At 43.5% G+C, this 14627-nt stretch overlaps 1 protein-coding gene across 1 annotated transcript in view; it reads right to left on the reverse strand.

Annotated features, from left to right (window-relative positions):
- The window catches only part of LOC145354021 (deoxynucleotidyltransferase terminal-interacting protein 1-like), a 50162-nt gene that overhangs the window by 22253 nt on the left and 13282 nt on the right, over positions 1–14627 (reverse strand). Inside the window, exons 2-9 of the mRNA XM_080205104.1 lie at positions 13129–13199; positions 10330–10426; positions 8408–8506; positions 7147–7215; positions 6754–6810; positions 2299–2360; positions 1062–1107; positions 71–129 (exon numbers count right to left, since the gene is read on the reverse strand). Coding sequence (XP_080061230.1) covers positions 71–129; positions 1062–1107; positions 2299–2360; positions 6754–6810; positions 7147–7215; positions 8408–8506; positions 10330–10426; positions 13129–13199 — 560 coding nt within the window. The remainder of the gene's footprint in view (positions 1–70; positions 130–1061; positions 1108–2298; positions 2361–6753; positions 6811–7146; positions 7216–8407; positions 8507–10329; positions 10427–13128; positions 13200–14627) is intronic.

Here is a 14627-nt window from a genome sequence, read left to right on the forward strand (position 1 = left end):
ACACAGCTGATGTGCGAAAGACAGTGATCCCTGACTGAGGATATGCAAAATATGCAAACCAGTAGCTTACTTGTTAGCACGTGATCCAAGCACAAATGTGGTTGATGCAGTCAGCCTGGATGGGTCCCACTGTGTAAATCGAGAATATAAAAACAATTAGAATAGCACTTTTATCTGTTATTCCCTTAGGTCTCCCAGATAGCCCATTTTCACTTGCAGCAAAACAGTTCAGTGTGGTGTTGTGTCAGGCCTCCAACGCTGTCGAGCGCGGGGAAATGAAACAGGGGCTCCTACTCCAACATATACAGCTGCACATCTCCTGCATTACCTCTGATCCCAACAGGGTGTCTGGTCAGTGCCAGTTCCCATCTATGAGAATGCTGAGCTGCCTGGGCAGACTGAAATGGGTTATCTATGGCTTTCTGCAGAGTTTACACTCTTGAGTAGTACCCATATATGGAGATGCCAGCGTTGGACTGGGGTAAACACAGCAAGAGGTCTCACAATACCAAGTTAAAGTCTAACAGGTTTATTTAGTAGCAATAGCCACTAGCTTTCGAAGCACTGCTCCTTCATCGGGTGAGTGATGAAGTGATGCCACAGTGGTACCACAGGAAATTTGAAGCACTTTTTATCTCTTTCCTAGTCTGACACATTTAAGAGGAGAAATCAGGATGAAGAGACTGCCCAATGTTGCACTGAGTCATCATAAACGAACAGCTCTTTGCATCAATTCCCTCATCATTCAGCCAGAGATAAGCTGCGGTGTTTTGTCAGACCTCCAATGCTGTCGAGCATGGGAAAATGAGCCAGGGGCTCCGACTCTAGATATGCATTCTGGGAAACAAAGATACAGACATCAGCTGAGGACTAAACTGGACACTACAATGATGCCCTCCACTGTCAATATCATTCACCACTTATGGTCACAATAGGGATGATACCCAAGATCCCAACTAGAGTCGACAACTTTTGCAGAAGGAATTGGAGACTTCTGTTTGTAACAAAAAGTAATTTTTCAAAATCCAGTGAGACAGAGTGGCACAAATTGAAATCTTTACCTTTGGTCCTTCCCGTTTGATTGGCTCAGTGTACTTCACCTTTGAGCTGAGAGAAGGGTGAACAAGTTACAGCCTTTCTGATAAGAGTGCTATGGTGTTTTTATACATATATAGCATTTTTGCAACAACACTGTCTCTATTTCACGCCAACCTTCACCCAGATTTACCCCTGGACTAGATGTTGCTGTGATGTTCTCCAGAATCAGAGTGCTATTAAACAAAACTTGACATGGAACCCCATATTACAAAGGAAAACCATAGGTTGGTAAAAGACAATTTCAAGGAGTGGCTTAAAGGAAGAAAGAAATTGAAATGGAGATGGTTACCAACAAAATTGAGAGATCAACTCCTGGGAACCTAGAGGATGTATGGTGCTGGAGATTGCAGTATACACTCAAACAAAATTTGAATTTTGTTCTGAGAAGGCATGTTATGTAATACCAGCTCTGATTGAAATACTTGGAGCAGTTGGTTATAGGAGACTGCTACTGGCATCACCCAGCTTCAAACACAAGGTCTGAACATGGCGGCCGATGAAAGGTTATCTCCAACCTTGGCAGTACGCTAATACTGTACAGAATGTTTCTGTAACAGAGTTACAGTATTTCACCTATTAAAGGCTCCAGGCCTTCATTAGCCCTGAAGGTATGGTTCTCTAATGATGCCCCACCCTTTCCCTGACCATAGGGCACTCCTACCCCTATAACCTTTCAAGTGTACTCTTGAGGAGCCAAGTAGTTGCTATCCAAACAGTGAAGGTGAGGAAAAGAGATTTACAAAATTAACCTGCTGGAAAAGCAGTCAACTGGAGGACAACAGTTTAATCAAGTCCGGTTCAGCATTAATAATATCACGGGGAAGCGATGGATTAGTGGCATTATCACTAGATTATTAATCCAGAAACTCAGCAAATGTTCTGGGAACCTGGATTCAAATTCCGCCACGGCAGGTGGTGAATTTGAATTCAATAAACAATATCTGGAATTTAAAATCTTCTGACAACCATGAAACTATTGTCAATTGTCAGAAAACCCCATCAGGTTTACTAATGTCCTTCAGGGAAGACAATCTGCCATCCTTACCTGGTCATGCGACTCCAGAGCCACAATTCTTAAATCCCTCTGAAATGGCCAATAGAAACACTCAGTTCATGGGCAACAAAATCTGGCCAGCCAGCGGAGCCCATGTCCCGCTAATTAATAAAAAAGATTACACACTCCAGTAGACCTGTACTCACACAGCAGTACTTGGGGTCGTCCGGTCAAATGAAATCAGATGTCCAGGTGGCCGTCCTTTTCTCTGCAAAAGTACAAGTACAATTTCATTAAAACTCTACACGTTGTTTCCAAATTTTTTCAAATTCTACCACACGTTTGCAGAAGCTGGAAATGTACCTAGCTGTCTGTTGTCACATTAATAATATGTCTTCGCCCAAAGCACAGACTTGGCACCATTGGTGAGTTCTTGGAAGTCCGAGAGCACAACGCCCTGGAGCACGTGGACTGTAGTTTGTCCAGGTTTGAGAATACTCTGTTTGAAATTGTCTCGACAAACACACCAATTACTGAGGCAATGACAGGCCATGGTCAGTTAGGGAAGTAGATGGAAGGGCACATTGTTTTGGGAAATGGATAACACAGACAAGGCAGCATTTATTGACCAATGACAAAGTTTCAGTTACACAGTATGGGATGGGAATTACAAGTAAATCACTCTGGTTAGTTATGACAGGCTCCTTCCCCTGAAGGGCATTGATGAACTAATTGATGAACTACTCGCTGTGTGAAAAGTTCTCTTACATTACATTTATTTCTTCAGCAAATCACTTTAAATCTGCACCCTCTCATTCTTGATCATTTATGAGGGACAATAGCTTCTCCCTAGCTACTCTGTCCATACCCCTCATGATTTTGAACATCTCTACCAAATCTCCTCTTTGCCTTCTTCTCTCCAATGGGAACAACCTGTCATAGGTCCTATGAGGAGAGACTGAGGGATTTGGGGTTGTTTTCGCTGGAAAGAAGGCGGCTAAGAGGGGATCTTATTGAAACATATAAGATGATTAGAGGTTTAGATAGGGTGGACAGTGATAGCCTTTTTCCTCGGATGGAGAAAGCTAGTACGAGGGGGCATTTTTTTTTAACTGGTCGGCGCAACATCGTGGGCCGAAGGGCCTGTTCTGCGCTGTAATGTTCTATGTTCTAATCTATCCTGAAGTTTTTCATCCCTCAAACCATTCTTGTAAACCTTTTCTGCACTCTCTCCATTGTATTCACATTTCTCCTAGTGTGGTGCCCAGAACTGTACACAAGGTCTAACTCAAGTGTCTTGTATAAGTCCAGTATAACCTTCTTGCTCATGTACCCTATTAATAAATTACAGGATATTATGTGTTTTACTAACCTGCTCTCCTCAACTTTCCTGCCACCTTCAATGGTCAAGTCCCACTGCGCCTATACCCATTTAAAAATTTGTCTCTCCACTTTCTTCCCACCAAATGCATCACCTTACACTTCTCACATTGAACTTAGTCTGCATTCTATCTGCCCAATCCACCAATTTGACTGTGTCTTTTTGAAGTTCTACACTGTCCTCTTCACTGTTTACGATGTTTCCAAGTTTTGTGTCATCTACTAGCTTTGAAATTGTCTCCTGTACATCGAGAGCTAGATCATTAACTTAGATCAGAATGTCCCCATTTTAGTTCCTGGGCTGGGATTGAGTTACATGGTGTAATCTGGATTGGCAGTTGGGATCCTATCACTTGCCTCAATGACAATGATTTTGACAATCCAGTAGTTACATATCATCATTATAGACAGTAATGTTTAAAAAAAAGTGCAGATTTATTTCAGTTACTGAATGAATTTCCAGCTGCCATGGTGAGATTTGAAGTCCAGATTTTCAGTCCAGGCCTCTGATTATTCATCTCACAACACAGCCATTAAGGTGTCCTTGGAGCAGTACGTAACTAGCCCGATCCTTGGAGCAGTACATAACTAGCCCGACTAGGGAGGGGGCTATACTGGATTTAGTTTTGGGTAATGAGCCGGGGCAGGTGGTTGAGGTTGCAGTAGGCAAACATGTGGCTAACAGTGACCACAAGTCTGTCTACTTTAGGATAAAAATGGAAAAGGATGAGTGCCGTCCGAAGGGGAGGGTGCTGAACTGGGGGAAGGCGAGCTATAGCCGGATTAGGAAGGAGCTGAAGGACACTGATTGGGAGAGGCGAAAAGGGGGCATGAAATGGCTTTGGCTGATAAGAGTAAAATGCCTTTGGATTTTCCTTGATCCTATATTAGGAACAAGAGAGTGGTTAGAGGGAAAATAGGTCCTCTTAGGGAGGAAGGAGGGGAACTATGCATTGAGTCTGAGGGAATGGGGGAGATCCTGAATGAATACTTTGCGTCGGTATTCACAAAGGAGGGGGGCTTGGTGTCTTGTAATGTCTTGGAGGGAGCTGTAGATCAGTTGAAGGAGATATCCATTACGAGAGGGGAAGTGTTAGGGCTTTTAGGTAGCATAAAAACTGATAAAGCTCCAGGGCCTGATGGCATTTATCCCAGACTGCCTAGGTAGGTGAAAGATGAAATTGCTGGGCCTCTGACGCAAATCTTTGTCTCTTCTTTGGACACAGGTGAGGTCCCAGAGGACTGGAGGATAGCTAATGTGGTACCGCTGTTTAAAAAGGGCAGTAGGGATAACCCTGGTAATTGTAGGCCGGTGAGTTTGACATCGGTGGTAGGAAAATTGTTGGAGAAAATTGTTAGGGATAGGATGCATAAGTATTTGGAGCGTTGCGATCTGATTAGGGATACGCAACATGGCTTTGTTCAGGGGAGGTCTTGCCTTACGAATCTGGTAGAATTTTTTGAGGAGGTGACAAAAACGGTTGACGATTTGCAAGCCGTTGATGTCATCTATATGGATTTCAGTAAGGCATTTGACAAAGTCCCTCACGGTAGGCTAAGGCACATGGGATACAGGGACAGGTATCTAGATGGATTGCAAACTGGCTAGGCAACAGGAGAACAGAGAGTAGTAGTGGAAGGGTCCTTTTCAAGCTGGAGGTCTGTCACCAGTGGTGTGCCGCAGGGCTCAGTACTGGGACCTCTTCTTTTTGTAATATATATATATAAACGACTTGGAAGAGGGCGTACGTGGTGTGATCAGCAAGTTTGCGGATGACACCAAGATGGCAGGATTGGCGGATAGTGAGGAAGATTGTCAGGTGACACAGCAGGATATAGATAGGCTAGTATGCTGGGCAGATAGATGGCAGATGGAATTTAATCCTGACAAATGCGAGGTGATGCAGGGAGGAGTTACATGATAAAAGGTAGACCAATTAAGAGTATAGAAATGCAGAGGGACCTGGGAGTGCAAGTGCACAAGTCTCTGAAGGTGGCAACCCAGGTGGAGAAGGTTGCGAAGAAAGCTTATGGAATGCTAGCCTTTATAGGAAGGAGTATAGAGTATAAGAGCTGGCATCTAATGCTACAGTTGTACAGAACGTTGGTTAGGCCACATTTGGAGTACTGCGTCCAGTTCTGGTCACCTTACTACCGGAAGGACGTGGAGACCCTGGAGTGAGTGCAGAGGAGGTTTACCAGGATGCTACCTGGTATGGAAAGACTGGGATATGAGGAAAGATTGGGTAAACTGGGGCTTTTCTCCTTAGAAAGACGGAGATAAAGGGGGGATCTGATAGAGGTGTATAAAATAATGAAAGGTATAGATAGAGTCAAGAGTGGCAGGCTTTTTCCTAGATTGGAGACAAATATCACAAGGGGTCACGAGCGAAGGGTGAGGGGGGAGAAGTATAATATGGATACTAGAGGGAGGTTTTTCACACAGTGGGTTGTGGGGGTATGGAATGCGCTACCAAGTAAGGTGGTGGCGGCAGGCATGCTGGACTTAAGGTTTACTTAGATAGGCACATGAGTGACACAGGGATGGAGGGATATAGGCGACAGTTTTAAAAAGGGTCAGAGCCTCGGGACGATACTGGAAATGTAATACTACATGTTAATGTTTTGTCTCTTTTAATCCGCAGGTGTGTCGGAGCACCTTGTTGTCAAACGAGGGGCATGCACATGGTGGGTCGTGCGTGGGCTGCCCTTGGATGTTTCGAGAGTGGCCTAGTACTTTGCGTCGTTTGTGTATGCTTAAACCTGGACCAGCAGATGGGCACCACAACAGCTCAGTGATTATCACTGCTAGCTGTGCAGATGCATGGATTTGGGCCGGTGTCTGCGGGAGTTTGCGCATTCTCCCTGTGGTTGTATGGGTTTCCTCCGGGTGCTCCGGTTTCCTCCCACACCCCAAAGATGTGCTTTTAGGCTGATTGGTGTACTAAATTGACCCTGCACTATTTTCCCCTGAATCTGGTTACAATAGGGGTACCATACACATACACACGGGGCAACGTAGGTGTAGGAAAATGCTTTGTTAAGATGGCGGCGCGGGCCCGTTGGGCCGAAGGGCCTGTTTCCCGTGCTGGGTTGTTCTTTGTGTCATCCTAAGTAAGCGTTGGAGACAATGTCTTTGGAAGAGACAGGCATAAACCCTGAAAGAGCAATTTTAGTACCTTGCCCAGCAGGGACTATCACATTTCTAAATTGCCTCAAACTTTAAATCACTGGATTTTTCCTTAATTCAGCTTTCCATGCCCAATATTACTCCTGCTGACCTTCTTTGGGATTGGACTCCCTCTCTGGCTCAGGTCATCCTCCGTTTGTCGTGAACGCTGCAATAAGACACGTTTTATGTTAAAATACCAAACTGGTAGTTTTCAAGCTTAAAATGAAAGAGAGTAAGATAAAATAACTTGCGTTTATATAGCAGCTTCCATCATCTCAGAGCAAACACTTTATGGACAATGAAGAATTTTGATGTGTACTCACTGTTGTCATGTAGCAAATGGGCAGCCAATGTGCATATAGCAAAAGCCCACAATCAGATAAATGGCTCAACCTTTTACAGTTTTCAAAGTCCCCTTGGAGCACAGGCTCAAAACCCTTTTATTCCCAAGACCTATCACTCCCTTCAGCTGCCCAGACTGCAGACTTCAATCTGTGCCTACCTTTATGGCAGAAAGCTCTCCAATGGATTTGGTAATCATCTTCCCTCCATCTGAATACATCATCTTAGCCTACAGCAGGGAGAGAGATAAGACAACAAGGGACTGGCTTAATTACAAGTACATACGGAAAGGACAAACAACTCCTTATCTAAGTAATTTGCCAGCAGCAAGAACAACATCAAGCATTATTGCAGAAGAGGTGGCCTCTTCGCCTATCCTGTTTGTGTATCCACTGGAATTCTCCACTCAGACCATATTTTCCTGACTGCTTATCAAACTTCCCCAAAACGTCATAATGGGGAATCACAGTGGCAGACAAGAGCTGTCTCAGCTCCAGGGACCCACGGTCAATTCTGGCTTGGGTGACCGTCTGTGTGGAGTTATCACATTCCCACCACGTCTGCGTTTTCACCAAAAAGACGTGCAGATTAAGTGGGTTAGTCGCGGGAAATGTGTGGGTTTGCGGGAATAGGGCAGGGTAGAAGGCCTGGGAAAGATACTCTGTCAGACTCGATGCAGACTCAATGGCTGAATGGCCTCTTCTGAACTGTAGTGATTCTATGATCCTATGAATCAATAATATTTATTAATCAATGTGACAAAGTGGTCAATTCTTAAATACTGACTTCTAGCTTTTGCACATTAATTTTTCAGTAGAAGGCTAGAAATGGTTTCCATCTCCACAGTCCTGAAATGAAAAGCAAAAACAGAGCAGCAGGCTAAAACCATCAGCATTCACTCAGTTTTGAGAGCTACGAGGGAACTCCCAGCATTGAGATAGGTCACAGAATCATGGTTTAAACCTCAACTTCTCCAAGAACATTGTTCAGGGATTTAGTTAAGGGCCTCTGAAGTAATCCTTTGATAACATTTGAACCTACACTATGGCAAAGGAGTTAGACGAAATTCTTCAGGGCTTGCCAAGACTTGACCTCAAAGATGATTTCTCTGGTACACTGAATTGTAAATGTGAACCTCAGTGTGCCATTCTTGCTAGGAATGGTTATCATATATTCAATTTCAAGAAAGCTAATAAAGAAGTTTGCATCTTGCAGAATAGTTTTTTAAAAATCTATACCCTAACCTAGGAAAGATTCCAACCTCTCAGGATCATGCATTAGAATAAAAACTTTTTTCCTTTTACTGGCTGTTTCCAATTCGCTCCTATAAGCTGATCCAGATAGTGCCTGCACTGTAAAATATAATTAGAAGTGAAGGTCTCTGTGTAACAAGCGGCTCTCTCCTCCTGTCATTCCCCTACCTGTTCCAAACAGTTTTTACAGGTCTCCTGCACTAGTTGTTCAGGATCGACATCTTCTCCAATATTCTCCTTCACATTCCATGCAGCTTTCTGGAAAAACTGAAAACAGCATCATAGAGGTTTACAATACAGAAAGAGGCCCTTCAGCCCATCATGTCCACATTAGCCATCAAGCGTCTACCTATTCAGTCAGCAGCAAAAGCAGCAAACAGACTTCAGGGAGTGTTCAGCACCTAAACAGCAGCACTTTAACCCAGTGAGATCACAGGTTATATCCACTCACCAACCCACCTAGAAAACAAGACACAGACTCTACACAACATAACCCGCAGACCCAATGGAAGGGAATATTAAAATAACAAAAGCTGCAGGAGTGACAAAAAAGAAGCCTGTAAGTTAAAACGTGTGAGAAAGGTAACATCAAGGCAGAAGGATAGGTTAGGGATTAGACATAAGTAAATTTTGTATACTAAGGCATGGACAGTAAGATAATAAATCAAGTGAATTCGAGGCTCAAATATAGCTTTGAAGGTATGACACAGCAGCCATCACTGAGACATGGGAGAAAGCTGGTCAGGATTAGAATGGCAAAAAAGCATGTCAGGAGCAGCACTGAAGTCAGTGGATACAGCAAAAGTTATGAACCCTGACAACATTGACAGAATCCCTAAATGCAGAAGGCAGCCATTCAGCCCATAGAGTCTGCACTGACAACAATCCCACCAAGGCCCTAAACTCGTAACCCCACATATCCACCCTGCAAATCCCCTGACATTAGGGTCAATTTAGCATGGCGAATCAATCTAATTTGCACATCTTTGAATTGCGGGAAGCAGCTGGAGCACCCAGAGGAAACCCACGCAGACCCAGGGAGAATATACAAACTCTACACAGACAAGTGACCTGAGGCAGGAACTGAACCTGGGTCCTTGGTATTGTGAGGCCACCTACATCAAGTCCATTGGATAGAGGACTTGTGCTCCAGAACTTACTGTGCCCCTAGCTAAGCTGCTCCAATACAGTGCATCTATCCAGCATCTACCTAGGACAAATCCAACTCAGCCAATTACAAACATATAACTAATAGTTTTCTCAGTACCCTTTCCATGACGATTGCAATTGTTTTAAGTTCCTCCCCACTTTACACCTCTTGACTTACAAGAGTATGTGGAATGTTATTTGTGTCTTCTACCATGAGGTCATACACAATTCACAGCCTCCATCATTACCTTATTTTTCATTAATTTCCCATTCTCACTCTCCAGAGAACTATTGCTCACTTTAATTATTCTTTACCTTCTTAAAATAATTGTAGGAACTCTTATTTTTATCTTCCTATTAGTCTCCACTCGATCATCAGCAAATTGATAGAAGGGATTGTCGATACTGCTTCCAAGCAGCACTTACACAGCAAAGTCTGCTCTGATGCATGGCTTAGGTACCATAAGGGCCACTTGGCTCCTGACCTCCTTACAACCTTGGCATGGACAAAAGAACTTAATTCCAAAAAGTAGGTGACAGCAACTGACTGTGACAAAGACAGCATGTGATTGAATGCAACATCTAATTAGTGAGGGGCAAGCCATTGTATATTTAGTGATGAGCCAGACTTAGTGGATATCCTAACAGTCACAGAACATTTACTGAAAAACCATAATAAAGATCAAATTCAGTGTTAAATCTTTAACAGTTGTTAACATTTTAGATTTTGGGAAGCAAACAACCTGAGACGAGACAGAGATAATAGTAAACTGCTCAAACAATAGAAAAGCAGCAGGCATATTCAGAAAAATAGTTAAATACGGGCGCAATATATATCCCTAAATCTAAGATTGATAAGTGGCATTTAATCCAGAATGAGCAGCATTGATAGCATTTTACCCACACTGTAAAATAAGAACACTGTGGACTGGAGGGCTTACCTTGGTGTACTTGTTGATTACAGCACGAATATCCTCATTGATGTGAGGCTGCAGAACAGCTCGCAACAGGTCCATGGATATGTTTGGATTGGTGAAGCTGGGAAAGGAGACAGTGTGATATTTCAGCTTTGTAATCTCTACACAAATACAACTTTTAACAGATCATCCTTATCCTGCAGCCCCCTTCAGAACCATGCAGATGAACATGTGCTGTTTGTTCCCATCCCATGAGTAAGCTAGAGAATAGAACTCACGCGGGAAATAAAGGTAGCGCTCACATAGTCAACAGTTTTATTTCTACCAAGTCCAAGATATCAACTTAATGGAAATGTGGAGGAAGTGTAAACACTGAAGAGGTTCTCCTAAAGAGTGTATACCTTATGTAATACAAGTTTTAGGGACCAGATCAGAGATTCCAAGGTGTATTATGAAGTTTGGCCAGACCCCAACTAATTTTAATTATCACAGAAGACACAACAGTACAGGCCCTTTGGCCCTTAATGTTGTGCTGAGCTATGTCCAATCCCAACATCAAGTCATCCCCTCCCTATAATTCTGGTGTGCTCCATGTGCCTATTAATAACCGCTTGAAAGTTCATAAAGTGTCCGACTCCACTATCACAGCAGGCAGTCTATTCCACACTCTGACTGAAGAATCTATCTCGGACATCCCTCCTATATCTCTCACCATGAACCTTATAGTTATGCCCCCTAGTAACAGCTACATCCATCCGAGGAAATAGTCTCTGCATGTCCACTCTATCAATCCCTCTCATCATCTTATAAACCTCTATCAAGTCACCTCTCATCCTCCTCCGCTCCAAAGAGCCCCAGCTCCCTCAACCTTTCCTCGTAAGATCTACCCTCCAAACCAGGTAGCATCCTGGTAAATCTCCTTTGCACTCTCTCCAATGCTTCCACATCCTTCTTATAATGAGGTGACCAGAACTGAACACGATATTCCAAATATGGTCTCACCAATGTCCGGTATAGTTGCATCATAACCTTACAGCTCTTAAACTCAAACCCCCTTTTAATAAATGCTCACACATTATAAGCCTTCTTCATGGCTCTATCCACTTGAGTGGCAACTTTCAGAGATCTGTGGATATGAACCCCAAGATCTCTCTGTTCCTCCACAAAAATGAATCACCTCACACTAATCAGGGTTAAACTCCATCTGCCACTTTTCAGCCCAGCTCCGCATCCTATCAATGTCTTTTTGCAGCCTGCAAGAGCCCTCCACCTCATCCACTACTCCACCAATTTTGGTGTTGTCAGCAAATTTACTAACCCACTATTCAGCCCCTTCTTCCAAGTCATTAATTAAAATCACAAATAGCAGAGGACCCAGCACTGACCCCCGTGGTACACCACTGGTAACTGGCCTCCAGTCTGAAAATTTTCCCTCCACCACCACCCTCTCTCTTCTATGATACAGCCAGTTACTTATCCAATTGGCCAAATTTCCTTCTATCCCCCACTTCCTTATCTTCATGAGCCTACCATGGGGAACCTTATCAAATGCCTTACTAAAATTCATATGTACGACATCAACTGGTCTACCTTCGTCCACACACTTAGAATCATAGGATCATAGAAATCCTACAATACAGGAAGAGGCCCTTCGGCCCATTGAGTCTGCACTGACCACAATCCCACCCAGGCCCTACGCCCATACTCCTACATATTTTAACCACTAATCCCTCTAACCTATGCATCTTAGGACACTAAGGGACAATTTTAGCATGGCTAATCAACCTAACCTGCACATCTTTGGACTGCGGGAGGAAACCAGAGCACCTGGAGGAAACCCACGCAGACACGAGGAGAATGTGGAAACTCCACACAGACAGTGACCTGAGCCGGGAATCGAACCCAGGTCCCTGGAGCTGTGAAGCAGCAGTGCTAACCACTGTGCTACCGTGCCGCCCACACTTAGTTGCCTGATTTAATAATCCTAAATCAAACAAGGAATAATTTATTTCAGTCCCAGATAAGCCGCCAGTTTTGTTTGGGACCAGATCAGAAATTATGGAATTAGGCTGGACCGCAACTTTTTTTGTTGTTGGTATTAGTCTGAGGATAAAGTGTTTTACTCCAAGTGTGATTCTATTGGTCCCCTATCAAATAATAGTTTAATTATACCAAAAAGAATTTTATCAGATGAAATGTGTGAAGATACCATTCTGCTAGCCCATCTCTATTAGTTCCAATTTAAACAACATTCCTCATAGACGTAAATTCCTGCTCAAAATCAGTTAGCAAACAATAGGCTTACACGTTGGTAAGCGCGCTGCTAGTCCTCAAACCTCCAAAACACCTTCAGAGAGATATACGTGTTTTCTAGCAGGCCCCAGATTTTATTCTCCAGACAGTGAGGGAGAGGTGGGTGGGTGGGGGGTGGTCCGGAGACAGAGGGGTGGGGGGTGTTGGAGAGAGAGAGAGGGGGGGTGGTGTGGAGAGAGGGGGGTGGAGAGAGAGAGAGGGGGGTTTGGAGAGGGAGGGGGGATGGAGGGAAAGTGAGACAAAAGCTGCTGCTTCTTGCGAATCAAGCAGATACATAACTGTGTGGAGTCACATATGAACCATACCAAGCATGGATTATCTTTTAAAAATTAGTGTTAGTGGAGCAGTTAGGTTTTTAAGAACAAAATAGTAACTTTATCTAATTGTGCCAGTGAGAATTGACATATTTATTTGTAATTGTACTTCTCCATTTAGTAATCTGATGATGCCTGGTCCAGGATCATGAGATCAGTGCACTCACATGTACTGAGTTTAACGAAAATACTTCACCTCACTGCCATCTGTGATCTCCGACCCCTTCGAGCAACTTGGCGATGCTTAATCATGATGTTCCAGGGGTTCTACAAAACAGGGAAAATGTTATAAAATCATTGCAACAAAAATGTCTCCAGCATCAAGCCCCATCACCAAAAGCACACTGCAGTCACAGTGAGTCAGTCCTAGGCTGAGGGCCTGCAGCACACACTCATGGCCCTTACACTGGAGCCTGCGAAGTATCTTCAGCTTCACACCAGGCCTGTAACACAGCCTCGCCTCCACATTGGGCCCCATGAAACTTACATAAAAGGAAATAATGTTTCCATATATATAAAACATAAATGATAAAAGGATAGTGAAAGAAAGGATGGGAGATTTAGAGAACAGAAAGGAAATCCCCTGTGGAGACAGAGGCATGTCTGAGGTACTAAATAGGCCTTACATCTGTCTCCACTAGTCCAGTTGGGATGTATCCTAATTAATTTCCTGGGGGAAGTAATAGTGGATATCGCCGTAATTTTCCCATCAACCTTGACAGGTACCAGAGAAGTGGAGAACCACAAATGTTACACATGCATTTGAAACAGAAAGAATAAATTCAGCAACTACAGAGCAGTTAGCCTAACTCCAGACAAATATGTCAGATAGAAAAATCTGAGTTAATAAATGGCAATTAGCAAGGATTTAAAAGCAAATCATGTTTGCCTCAGTTGATTTGTTTAGATTGAATAAGAGAGAGAGCTAAATACAGATTTTCAGAAAGGTTTGATAAAGCAGCACATAATAAATTTGTGAGCAATACTTGAAACCCTTAGGATAAAGGGACAATAGTAGTGTGGGTACAAAATTGTCTACAGGAAGCAGAGTAATGGTGAACAATTGTCTAACAGACTAAGAAGTCTGACAACACCAGGTTCAAGTCCAACCGATTTATTTGATAGTAAACTCGCAAGCTTTCGAGGTTTCCCTCTTCGTCAGGTAACAAAGCTTGTGAGTTTACCTCGAAAGCTTGTGAGCTTACTATCAAATAAATCAGTTGGACTTAAACCTGGTGTTATCAGACTTCTTATTGTGTTTACTCCAGTCCAACGCCAGCATCTCCCAGTCAGTGATCCAAGCCAGGAATCAAACCCAAGTCCTTGGCGCTGTGAGGCAGCAGTGCTGACCACTGTGCCACCATGCCACCCTTTGGTACAAGTTTAACATAATCTCTGTTTTTTGATTCCATCCCTCTATAAATAAACGTTAGTAACCATTTTCCTGCTCTCACCACTTCTCCCACCCTCCCTAAACCATTCCATGGATAATTCAATGGATGACCCTCCACCATTTCCATCACCTCCAGGGATACGCCACCACCATAATATTGCAACGGGATTGATCTCTCCATGACAACCTGCAACACTCTTCAATCACCATCCTCCTTCCCATAGTACCCCTCTGTGCAAGCACAGGAGATGTAACATTGTCACACAAACATGCAAATCAGTAAGCCATTTCGGGCCCTCAAG

Source organism: Carcharhinus amblyrhynchos, chromosome 16 (assembly GCF_965287045.1).
Source record: "Carcharhinus amblyrhynchos chromosome 16, sCarAmb.v2.hapA, whole genome shotgun sequence".
Lineage (NCBI taxonomy): Eukaryota > Metazoa > Chordata > Chondrichthyes > Carcharhiniformes > Carcharhinidae > Carcharhinus > Carcharhinus amblyrhynchos.